The sequence below is a fragment of the Macaca nemestrina genome, chromosome 6, assembly GCF_043159975.1.
Source record: "Macaca nemestrina isolate mMacNem1 chromosome 6, mMacNem.hap1, whole genome shotgun sequence".
Taxonomy (NCBI): domain Eukaryota; kingdom Metazoa; phylum Chordata; class Mammalia; order Primates; family Cercopithecidae; genus Macaca; species Macaca nemestrina.
Window position 1 is genome coordinate 31,136,820 of NC_092130.1, and position 12,196 is coordinate 31,149,015.

The 12,196-nt window shown below is 44.2% G+C and overlaps 1 protein-coding gene across 3 annotated transcripts in view; it reads right to left on the bottom strand.

Moving 5' to 3' along the window:
• The window catches only part of LOC105466891 (actin binding LIM protein family member 3), a 119,990-nt gene extending 110,397 nt beyond the window's left edge, over positions 1 to 9,593 (bottom strand). For 2 of the 3 annotated variants that reach the window (XR_011624583.1, XM_011716051.3), the window contains exons 1-2: positions 9,430 to 9,593; positions 8,977 to 9,076 (exon numbers count right to left, since the gene is read on the bottom strand). Coding sequence is in view for 1 of the 3 variants with exons in the window: in XM_011716051.3 (XP_011714353.1) it covers positions 8,977 to 8,989 (13 nt within the window). In the remaining 2 variants the exon portion in view is untranslated. The remainder of the gene's footprint in view (positions 1 to 8,976; positions 9,077 to 9,429) is intronic. The other variant, XR_011624584.1, reaches the window with a different exon arrangement.
• Between the last annotated feature and the right edge of the window lie 2,603 nt (positions 9,594 to 12,196).

Genomic DNA, 12,196 nt, shown 5'->3' on the forward strand with positions numbered 1-12,196 from the left:
TAATACATACTATTTATTTCAGAAACCTTTGTTATGTGTCATGCACTGTTCTAAGGAATTCACAACTAACTTATGTATCTTCATAACTCCTCTATGAGAGAGGCACTATTATTAGCCTCCTTGTAATTATCATTACAGATGAGGAAGTGAGGCACAGAGAAGGTAAGGGACTTGCCTAAGGATACACAGAAAGTACAAGCAGGGCTAGAATTTGAGCCCACCAACCTAGCTTCAGTCTGTGTCCTTAAGAACTGCAAAGGAAGAATTTATCTGGCAAAATACCCAGAAAGTCGAAGGTGTTCGGACACTTCTGGTTGTTTTCTGTACTTTTACAATGGCTTCTGCCTAAAGTTGGGTAACAGCCAGTTGTTGACCATTCACCACAGCAGATGCTATCGCAGCAAGAAAAAGCTTTTGCCAGATAGGAAAGCTGGAGTTCAGAATTGATATCACTTCCTTGACGCAATCCAAGTGCTCTTGAAATCACATTGTGATTCTTCTGAGATGTGTTATAGTCATTTTGGATGATTTTAAAATTGTTCCTTACGTTATTTCTCTAACCCCTCCTTAGCCTCAAGTAATCATCTATCAACAACTGCCTCATTCATTTGGGAAGCACTGTTTTAAAACCATCTCTAACCTTGTAGAGTAAATAATCACTTCTACTTTATCTGTTTTGCAGATGTAGAATTTCTGGAGAGGGCATCCTACTGTGTTCTTGTGTGTAAGGGATCCTGTTCTTCAGGGATCCTTAGATTTCTTGATCTGGGCAACGGCATTAGCAGAGGAAGGTCATCATGCCCTGTGTGCTGGGTGTCTTCTGTTCTGAACTCCCTCACCTCTCCAGATCTGTTCTGCCTGCTTCCCTACTCTGGACTGTGCCGTGGGAAGCTGCTGACCATTACGGACCTATCAAATGCCTTCCTTGCCCTCTGGCTTCTGATTGGACTTGACCAATGGGGAGTACCCATAGGAGATCTGAGGGAGAGAGAAGAGGAGGATCAGGATATTTATCCTCCTGGTTCTTTCCTTGGAACTAGGCTGGCTGCCTTCCTGGGGCCACAGCCACAGTTCCTGTCAGGCAGCCCTCACCCCATAGCCAGCTGGGTCTCTGGGTCCAGCGGGGGGCAGTTGTGGTAGCAGTGGGTCATGTGCCACAGTTACTAGGCTCCTAGTACTGGGCCATGCTTGCTTCTCCTTGTTTGTTTCTTAATGTTCTTCTTATATACTTGTGAGGAGTTCTTCCATTTAACTCCTCTCAGACTGCCAATCTGTTCTCTGCCAAGACCCTACCTAATAGAATCCTCCTTTTCCTCTTTGCCCTATAAAACAATCAGTGGCTAGGCCATGCAGTCTTTATTTTCTAAAGGATGTTTCCCCTTATTTCTAGTTTTGTAACCATCAAAATTTTGGCCCTCAGATGTTTTCTGAACCAGGACAATTGGAATCCTAACTTCCTGTCTTCCCTTTTTCAACCCATGCCATATACAATGCCAGGTTAATAAGCTTCCTGTAGGCTTCCTGGGAGCTATGACTTTCCTATGTAGAAAATCCAGCACCTACTGTAATACCAGAAGCACAGACTAATTTTTAACCAGAGGATTTGGTTTTAATGACACCATCTTTCCAGAACTTTGCTTTACTCAACAGCCAACTCAACTTCAGACTCAACTCCATTCACTGAGACCCAATGCCAGTGAGTTTCTAATGTTATTTCACTTAATCCTTACAAGAACCCTGCACATTGGTATTTATTGCTCACATTTTATACACGGTAAAATTCAGCTCAGAGGCATGATCTATTCTGTCCAAGACCACAGAAACAGTACACGATAGATCTTGAGTTTGAACTCGAGAATCCATATGCCAAAGCTCAGGTTCTTGCCGTCCCAGCATGGTATCTACTTATCCCACGACATCTTTGTGGGAGTTATATGACACTTCAATACTCTCTTCAACAGAACAAAGTCTACTTCAAAAAAGTAATTTGTTAGCATACCAATCCATGGTAAAGACCAACAAAGGGGCTAGAGGCAGGAGGAAGCCTATAAAATGAGTAGGAGCGGTACATGGTACCATTGATCTTGGTGCTCTGGGGAGTTAGGAGGCAAGCCTTGGTGAAGTGTGAAGTGTGGGGCTGGGCAGAGGGGCTGGTACTAGTCGGGAAAGGGCTTTCTGGGCAGAAGGAACCATGCATGTAAAGTCAGCAGGAGCAAACCCTTAGAGGGAATGGGAGAAGGCACATGTGACAAGAACACTGAGAACTGTGCACTGTAGACAAGATGGAGCTGGTCAGCAAGGCCAGGAGCAGGCCACAGAGGGCTCTACAGGCTTGTTGAGGAGTTTCCTTTCTCACCCTAGGAGCATGGGAGCCTCGCTTTAAGCAGAATATGATACAGAGTGGGGATGCGGTAGGTGGCTGAAGGGGACTGGCGCAGATGAAAGGCCAGTTAGAGGCTGCCTCAGTAGGTCAGGAGACAAACGAGAGATCCTTGGAATAGGTTGAGAGTTCATGAGGGAAAGAAAGGCTGAATGTTGGATCCACCCTACAGAAGCCAAAGTGGCAATGATTGGCCAGTTTCCCTCCTTTCCTCTGCAGTCCTTCACCGAAGCGAGTGTACTGACTCAGTATGAGCCCAGGCCTTTCTGAGCCTTGGGTGTCCTACTCACATGTTTGGTGTCTATTTTCTCCCAAATAAGGACTGGACCCCACCTGCTGTGCTCTACCTAGGTCTGCCCACCACCTCACTCCAGCATCTCCAAAATTACCCCTTTCTTAATGTTCAGCTAGATTTCAGAAGAAAGGATTCTAATGAAACTAAAATTCACACTGAAGAGTAACTGACTAAGCATGCTCTTGTTTTTGTAATCTAAGAATTTTTTTATTAGTAAAAACAATTCACAAATGTTTATAAAACATCTCATAATCCCATTTAATCCTTAAAAAATCACACTTCAGGTATGCTTCTCAATTCATGAGAAGGATGTGACTGAAGTCTGAGAGGTTGTGTGAGCTGCTTGCTAATGTCATAAAATCCACAATGACAGCCACAATGATGCCCACAGTGATAATGACAGTGTGACCACCCATCACTGACATGATGCCAGTTGTGCCCACAGTCAAGGTACTACACGAAACATTAACATTTGGTTTCTATTCCCAGCTGAGGTATGCCTCGTCATTTCCATTTTTTGCCGATGAGACAACATACTGAAGGCCACACATCTAACACATAAAAAATGAGAACTGGAACCTGGAACAGTCTGATTCCAGGGTCTGCACTCTATCAACTCTTATCACTGCTCAAAGACCACAGCCCCATGCTCCTCTTCTCCAGATAAAGTGATTAGGAATTTCTTATACGAATGACCCTTGAACAACATAGGTTTGAATAGTGTAGGTCCACTTACACAGATCTTTTTCAACTAAAGGCAGATTGAAAATTCAGTATTTAGACAAAATGAAAAAAGAAAATGACAGGCCAATATCCCTGATGAACATAGAAGCAAAAATCCTCAAGAGAACACTACCAAATCAAATTCAGCAGAACATCAAGAAGTTAATTCACCATGATCAAGTAGGGTTTATTCTTAGGATGCAAGGTTGGTTCAATATGTGCAAATCAATAAATGTGATTCACCACATAAACGGAATGAAAAACAAAAAAATATGATTATCTCAAAAGATATGGAAAAAGCTTTTGATAAAATCCAACACCCCTTCATGACAAAAACTCTGACTTCAGTGAAGTCTCAGGACACAAAATTAATGTACAAAAATTAGTAGCATTTCCATACACCTATAACACTGAATTTGAGAGTCAAATAAAGAACATAATCACATTTACAAGAGCCATGCACATACACACACACACACACACAGAAAGTGAGAGAGAGAGAAAGAGAGAGAGAAACCCTAGGAATATATGTAACCAAGGAGGTGAAAGATCTCTTCAAGGAGAACTACAAAATACCACTGAAATAAATCATAGATGACACAAACAAATGAAAAAAACATTCCATGTTCATGGATTGGAAGAATCAATATCATTAAAATGGCCATACTGCCCAAAGCAATTTATAGATTCAATGCTATTCCTATCAAACTAGCAACATCATTTTTTACAGAATTAGAAAAAACAATTCTAAAATTCATGTGGACTCATAAAGGGGACCAAATTATCAAAATAATCCTAAGCAAAAAGAATAAAGCTGCAAGCATCACATCACCTGACTTCAAACTATACTATAAGGCTACAGTAACCAAAACAGCATGGTACTGGTACAAAAACAGACATATAGACCAATGGAACAGAATAGAGAACACAGAAATAAAGCCACATACCTACAGCCATCTGATCTTTGATAAAGCTGACAAAATTAAGCAATGGAGAAAAGACTCCCTATTTAATAAATGGTGCTGGGACAGCTGGCTAACCACATGCAGAAAAATGAAACTGGACCCCTACATTTCACCATATACAAAAATTAACTCAAGATGGATTAAAGATTTAACTGTAAGACCTCAAACTATAATAATTCTAGAAGAAAACCTAGGAAACACCATTCTCGACATTGGCCTTGGGGAAGAACTTATGACTAAGTCCTTGAAAGCTATTGCAACAAAAACAAAAATGGACAATTGGGACCTAATTAAACTAAAGTGCTTCTGCACAGCAAAAGATACTATCAACAGAGTAAACAGACAGCTTACAGAATTAGAGAAAATATTTGCAAACTATGCATCCAACAAAGGACCAATATCTAGAATCTGTAAGGAACTTAAACATTTCAACAAGCAAAACAAAAACAAAAAACCCCCAAAACCATTAAAAAGTGGGCAAAAGATATGAACAGACACTTTTCAAAAGAAGCTATAGAAGTGGGCTGGGCACACTGGCTCATACTTGTAATCCCAGAACTTTGAGAGGCTGAAGCATTTGACACCAGGAGTTTCAGATCAGCCTGGGCAACATGGCAAAACCCGTCTCCACCAAAATAAATATACAAAACTTAACCGGGCATGGTGGCACTCACTTATCGTCCTAGCTGCTCAGGAGGCTGAGGTGGGAGGATCGCTTGAGCTCGGGAGGCTGAGCCTACAGTGTGCCATGATTGTGCCACTGAACATCAGCCTGGGCAACAGAGCCAGACTTTATCTCAAAAAAAAAAAAAAAAAAAAAAAAAAAAAAGACATACAAGTGACCAATAGACATGAAAAAATAAAAATGCTCAACATCACTAATAATCAGAGAAATGCAAATCCAAACCACAATAAGATACCATCTACACCAGTCAGAATGGCAATTATAAAAAGTCAAAAAACAACAGATGCTGGCAAGGCTGCAAAGAAAAGGGAATGCTTATACATTGTTGATGGGAATGTAAATTAGTTCAGCCACTATGGAAAGCAATTTGGAGAATTCTCAAAGAACTTAAAACAGAAATACCATTTGACCTAGCAATCCCATTACTGGATATATATCCAAAAGAAAATTAGTCATCCTGCCAAAAAGACACACACACTGATATGTTCATTGCAGCACTATTCACAATAATAAAGATATGGAATCAACCTAGGTGTCTATCAACAGTGGACTGGGTAAAGAAAATGTAGTACATATATACCATGGAATACTATGCATCCATAAAAAAGAACAAAATCATGTCCTTTGCAGCAACATAGATGCAACTGTAGGGCATTATCCTAAGCAAATTATTTCAGGAACATAAAACCAAACACTGCATATTCTCACTTATAAGTGGGAGCTAAATATTAAGTACTCATGGACATAAAGATGGCAAAAATAGACAATGGGGACTACTAGAGGGGGAAGGGAGGGAGGAGAGCAAGAGCTGAAAAACTAACTATTGGGTACTATGCTCAGTACCTGGGTCATGGAATCAAGTGTATCTCAAAGCTCAGCATCATGCAATATACCCATGTAACGAAGCCTGCACATGTACCTTCTGAATCTAAAATAAAAGTTGAAATGAAAAAAAAACCAGTATTTGCAGAATTTGAAACCCGCCTATACAGAGGGCTGACTCTTTTTATAAGCAGGTTCCACAAGGCTGACTGCAGGACTTAGTATACACAATTTTACCAATCCCCACGTGTACAAAGGGATGACTGTAATCTCACATTTTGCCTCCATTTCAGTGTTGACATTTGAACCATTGATTAGGAGCTGTACTCAGTGTCAAACGTGTTACACATCCTAGTATCTTTCATAACCCAACAATTAACTGCATGACTTGAAGAAGCTACTGAGCATTAACTACTACAACATTTCTGAACACAGCTTCAAATTTTTACCCATAAAATGAGGAAAAACACCCATGTCACAGGTTGGGTGGGACAGTCTGGTGAGCTCAATCAGGGGAGTGCTTGGCATGGTGGCTGGTGGAGAATGAGGAGTAAATAAATAGAAGTGAAAGAAAAACTAAGCAAGAGCTTCTATTAGGGATAGTATCAGGCATGAGGATCAAGTAAGAATTTCACATCTCAAAGGGGAGATTTTTGCTTGGTCAGGTCACCCCAGGACCCCCTGCCAATGCCCTATCCATGCCACCCTATGACTCTGTTACTCCTTTTCTTGTGAGGTCTGATGTCTACTCTCTGTATTTGCAGCCTCTTGGGTTTGGGAGGTACCTCCATGATGATGGAGTTCAGCCCCCAAAGTTCTGCACTTGCTGTGTCCCCCAGGTGTCTGTTTAGAGAAGCATTTCCTCTTAGGGGGAACCCTGGGGGCTTCCGGGGCTGCTGAGTCATTCTCCTCTGTTCATTTTCCACTACTGCAAAATACACACACTCTCCCTGCTTATAAAAAGTAGTGGCATTTTTGCCAGTCAGTATTCAACTCTATTGGTGCTTGTTTTCCTTCCTTCCTTCCTTCCTTCCTTCCTTCCTTCCTTCCTTCCTTCCTTCCTTCCTTCCTTCCTTCCTTCCTTCCTTTTTCTCTCTCTCTCTCTCTCTTTCTCTCTCTCTCTTGCTTTCTTGCTTTCAGAAGGACAGTCTCTGTTTTCTTCTTTCAGGAATACTCAGTATTACTAATAGGACAAGAGTTCCTTAGCATTCCAGAGAGAGAAAAGGGCAGAGTCAGTTGCCGGTTTCTCTTCATAGTTCCTTGAAAAATAGATGAGCCATCTTTCTCTTCTGCCACTTAGTGGGAAAGGACTCTCATAAATACATTTTTTTCCCCCTAGAGATAGTGAGAAGTGACAGGCAACTCACATCTTTATTTGCCTGAAAACATGCAAATGCAAACATGTGACCCACTAGCTGATAGGGGCTGCAGGATTTTCCTCTTTTCCTGAGCCTGGTATGAAGCCAAAACACCATTCCAGCCTGTCAAAATCAAAAGGCAAAATTCTTTGGCTGTAAGAGGCAGAGAGAGTCCAGCCACACTTGCTAGCTAAGCATAGATATGCAATACACAAAGGAAGACAGCAGAGAGATGAATCATACAAATATGTAGTAAATAAATATATTTAATTTTCATCTCAGTAGTTTTTGCTTTGTTGTTGTTTTTTTCTCTTCTATGCCAACAGTCTTGAAATGGAGGTGGGGGCGGGGTGGAGTGTGTGAAGAAATAGGTTTTGGCTGGATACAGCTTCAATAAGGTCTTGATAGTTCTGGCCTTGTTGCTCAGCTCTAGCTTTTTAAGAAAAAAAACTTGTAGATTCTTAGATTAGAAACCTTTCTTTTATTATTATTATTATTATTTGAGACAGAGTCTCACTCTGTTGCCCAGGCTGGAGTGCAGTGGCACGATCTCAGCTCACTGCAACCTCTGCCTCCCAGGTTCAAGCAATTCTCCTGCCTCAGCCTCTTGAGTAGCTGGGATTACAGGTCCATGCCACCACGCCTGGCTAATTTTTGTATTTTTAGTAGAGACAGGGTTTCACCATGTTGGTCAGGCTGGTCTCCAACTCCTGACCTTGTGATCCACCTGCCTCTGCCTCCCAAACTGCTGGGATTACAGGCACCTGCCACGGTGCCTAGCCGATTAGAAGGCTTTCTAATTCAACCTCTCTCATCATACAGAAGAGCAGTCTGAGATGCAGAGAGGGGACTGATAACGAAGTCATAGACCCAGGAAAGTGACTGTTTGTAGGGGTTCTCTGGTTCAACAGCCCCATGCGATGCTGGAATAACCTAGACAGGCCAAGCTGACAAGAGGGCGGGAGAGTGAGTCTGGAACCGAGACATGCCCTCCCAGGTCGCAGCGCTACATTGAAGAGAAATAGACTATGCCTTCTTGAATTTCGGACTGCATTCTCAGTAGCTGAGGCCCTACCTGGCAGCAAAATATCTGGTCCTGGCTCTGCAAGCAGTTGTTGCCTCTGGCATGTTAGAGCCCTTGGCCAAAGGGTTGTTCCTGTCCTCTTGTTCTCAAGGATAACTAACCAGCCTGCAAGTACATAGAGAAACCAGTGCCTGGGCCCACCGGGCTGCAGGCACTCCGGAGCTGGATCTTTCACAATCTCCAGACCCAAAGGTGGCCTGGTGATGATTTGTTTATCAAACTGCGGTTTCCCAGCCCACTGCCTGCCCACACCCACCTACCCTCCCGCCTGCCCACAGGCCAGCTTCCCTGCTCTTCCCACCTCTGGGACAGGCAGTGCCTTCCAGATGTGTGCAGGGAGGTCTCCTCAGAGCCCCCACAGTCAGACAATGGCCACACACTGCTTCCTAGGCCTTCCCAGGCAGTGCTAGAAGGAAGACAAGCAGCCTTCCCAGCAGAGGCGACCGGCGCCGCTGATAAAATATTGGCAAAATTATCACGAAAAACCAGAGTCATGAAGCTATCCCTCTGCCAAGGAGAACGGAAAGCACCAAAAAGGAGCCTGGGGGTCATGTGTCCAGAGATGCCAGGCTTCCTTCCTCTTTCCAGGCAGCCCGAGCGCAGGCTCCCTCACCTCCCGCCCCCACCCCTGTTCCCATGGCAAAGGAGAGGAGGATCCACTTACTGCTCGTGTTCATGGTGATGTCTTTGCACTGGGTCTTTCATTCAATACGGAGGCCCCGGCTGCTTTTTAAATCTTCCGTTCTTCGAACCTCACTCATCACCTGGGGGGTGAAAAGGCAGTCCAGTGCCAGCTCTGTATCCTCAGGTGCTCTCTCTCCTCTGCTGTCCCCTCTCTGTCTGGGCTGTAGCCCCTGGCCTTGAAGGCGCGTGGACTAATAGGCGCAGGTGAGAGCAAGGAGGAAGAGGCGGCAGGACACCGGCGCCCCGGTCCTCCTGCTCCTCAGATCGGAATCCCGGGCAGAAGTGGGGTTGCCAGCGCCTGCTCGCGCGCACCCCGGACTATTCCTGCCCAGAGGCTCCGGAGCCCAAAGGGGGTGTGGACCACAGGGAGGCAGGGCGGGGGCAGCGCGTCCCCGCCCGGCCTCAAGGAGCAGCGACCCGCCCCGGAACCCACCTCTCGGCCAGTGTCGGGAGCCAGAGGCCCCTGCCCCGGCCCCTGCGACTGATTCATGAATCCTGGTCCTCGTCTGGGGTCTCGAATTCCAGGGCTAGCAATGCGAAATAGGAGAGCTCGACATCCATGATGCGGGTTCGCGGGTTGGCAGCGCGGGGGGCGCGGCCGCTCGCTGCTGCCACCTGCTGGACGCACCGGCGCGTGTCCGAGGCCCCGCCCCGCCGGGCTTCTGCCTGGGCCCTGGGGTGTGATGGGGGATGGACGAGACCCTGTGTCCTGGGACCAACGAGGGGGTGCTTGAGCGCTTGTTTTCCCTCCCTCGATCCTGGGGTCTAAGGGCTCGACAATGATAGGAAAAGAAACATCATTAGAAGGGGCTGTGAAGGAAAGCCTGGCTTTGCAGGAAGACAGTTTCCATCCGGCCCTGCTGCTGGCAAGCTTGGTGCAGTCTAGGCTCAAGTCGGTCACTACCGTCGCTGCCTCATCTTTCTCAACTGTGAATATGGCGTCTGCACAAGTGGATGATACGTAAGGGGCTCCTTCAGCCTCCCAGCATTTATATCCCCTCTTCCCTCACTGATTCCCTTTATCCCCTATCACTGATTCATCATTAGAATTGTTTATTACCTCTCTTCCCCACGAGAATGTTAGCTCCACGAAAGAATGGATCTGTCCGTAGGGTTCACTACAGGCCCCCAATACCTAGAACAGGGCCTGCCATATAGTAGCTACCAATGAATATTTGTTGACAGATCAACCCAGACATTTTCTGGGTTTAATATTACACAGTCCTAAGAGTAGATTGCCTAGGCGCTCCACCCTGAAACACTTCCCCATCTGAGGAGAACAGCAGGTATGTGGCCTCACAGGTCCACCCTAGTTTTTGTATGGCCAACTAACTCTTCCCCCAGGTTTTTTGTTTTTTTTTAATTATATCTTATAGGTGTGTATTGTAGAAGTTTATATTCCAAAGTTTTTTGGTCACAGTTGATTCAGTGGGGTAGGGCTCTTGACATTCCTGTGACTACTTACTCTGTCACTTTCTGAACCTAATTCATGATCATAGAAGTGTGACTTTTGAGTGCTGAAAAACAAGACTGAGAGGGTACACGATCCTCCTCTATAGCATGGCTCCAATTAGAGCATGTGCAGACTCAAAAGGCTGTGAACACTCACAGCCCCAGCTTAGACAAGGAAACAGGGGGTCAGAGAGGCTGGGCAACGTGGCCTAGGACACACAGCATCTTGTGGCGGAACCGGACCAGATCTTCTAACTTCTAGCTTGATCCTGTGTGAGAGTGGCTCAGTGCACTAGAGTCTGGGATGTCAGTGTAAGATTAGATAGCTGCTCTATTAAAATCGGGGAAAGGTAAATACAATGCTTTTAGATAAATACAATGTTTCTACCTCACGCAGGGAGGAAAAAATGGATATGGCTCATGACCTCGAGAGGTGATCAGGATTAAAGAATCTTTAGATAAACCTAAGGATCAATGGATTTGAAACATATTTGATAGCTTGTTAAGAATTTTGTCCACATGTTGTCACTCCTAAGTGGGAGTTGAACAATGAGAACACATGAACACAGGGAGGGGAACATCACACACTGGGGCCTGTTGGGGGATGGGGGGGCTAGGGGAGGGATAGCGTTAGGAGAAATACCTAATGTAAATGACAAGTTGACGGGTGCAGCAAACCAACATGGCACATGTATACCTACCTAACAAACCTGTATGTTGTGCACATGTACCCTAGGACTTAAAGTATAATAACAATTTTTTAAAAAAGAATTTTGTCTGATGGGGTGGAGATAAAAATAGCCCTAACGTCCTCACGGTCATTCTCAAAGTTTTGTATGGATAACAAATGCCTGAGATACCTCCAAAATGCAGATTCCCAGGCCCTGGACTCCCTTGCTCAGCATTTGAAACAAGCACGCCAGGTAATTCATAGACAGCTCTTTGCTATTGAAAAAGGCACAGGCCTAAAATAGCTTTGAAAACATAAGTGATTAGTAAATATTTAAATTATTCCACTTTATGTGTCCTCTACATTTTCAGATGGTATTCCTTATTCAATTTCCAAGTTGCAGGTAACTTGCTAGGTTCTAAGGCTTGGAAAAACATTTTTCTGGGAGAAAGTTCAGATAAATTAGACATGTAAAATTAACTGTTCTATTCCATGAACATATTTAGTTATCACCCAAAGCCTCAATGTTCAGAAAATTTCAAATTATAGGAAATAGTCAAATAAAAGCATGATATTCATTCATTAGTTCATTCACTCAGCAATTATTTATCAAGGGTCTACTTTGTGGTAGGCCCAGTGCTGGCTTCTGGGGATACCGTGGAGAACAGGACAGACAAGAGCTCTACCCGGTAATGGATGATGGCAGAAAAAATAAAAAATAAAGAAATATAAAGAACTCCAACCTCATAAACATAAATCCAATTCTGGGACAGTGGGGAGACAATTAACTAAGCAAAATATAAATTAGCTAAACCCGATGGTGGCCTGGGGAAGAGCCCAGGTGCCGTTTCCAGCCTTCCTGACTTTTAATCTCAGCTTCATCACTTTCTAGCTGTCTCACTTTGGGGAAGGTACTTGGCCTCTATAAGCCTCAAAGTTTTCATCTGTACAAGGGTACAACCATAGTGCCTATCTTTTGGATTGCTGTATGTATTAAAGGCTTTAGTGTAATGCATGACAAATGAAGGCTGGATGCTTACTAATTAGTAGTGTCACCCCTCACTTATACCTGCCCTCA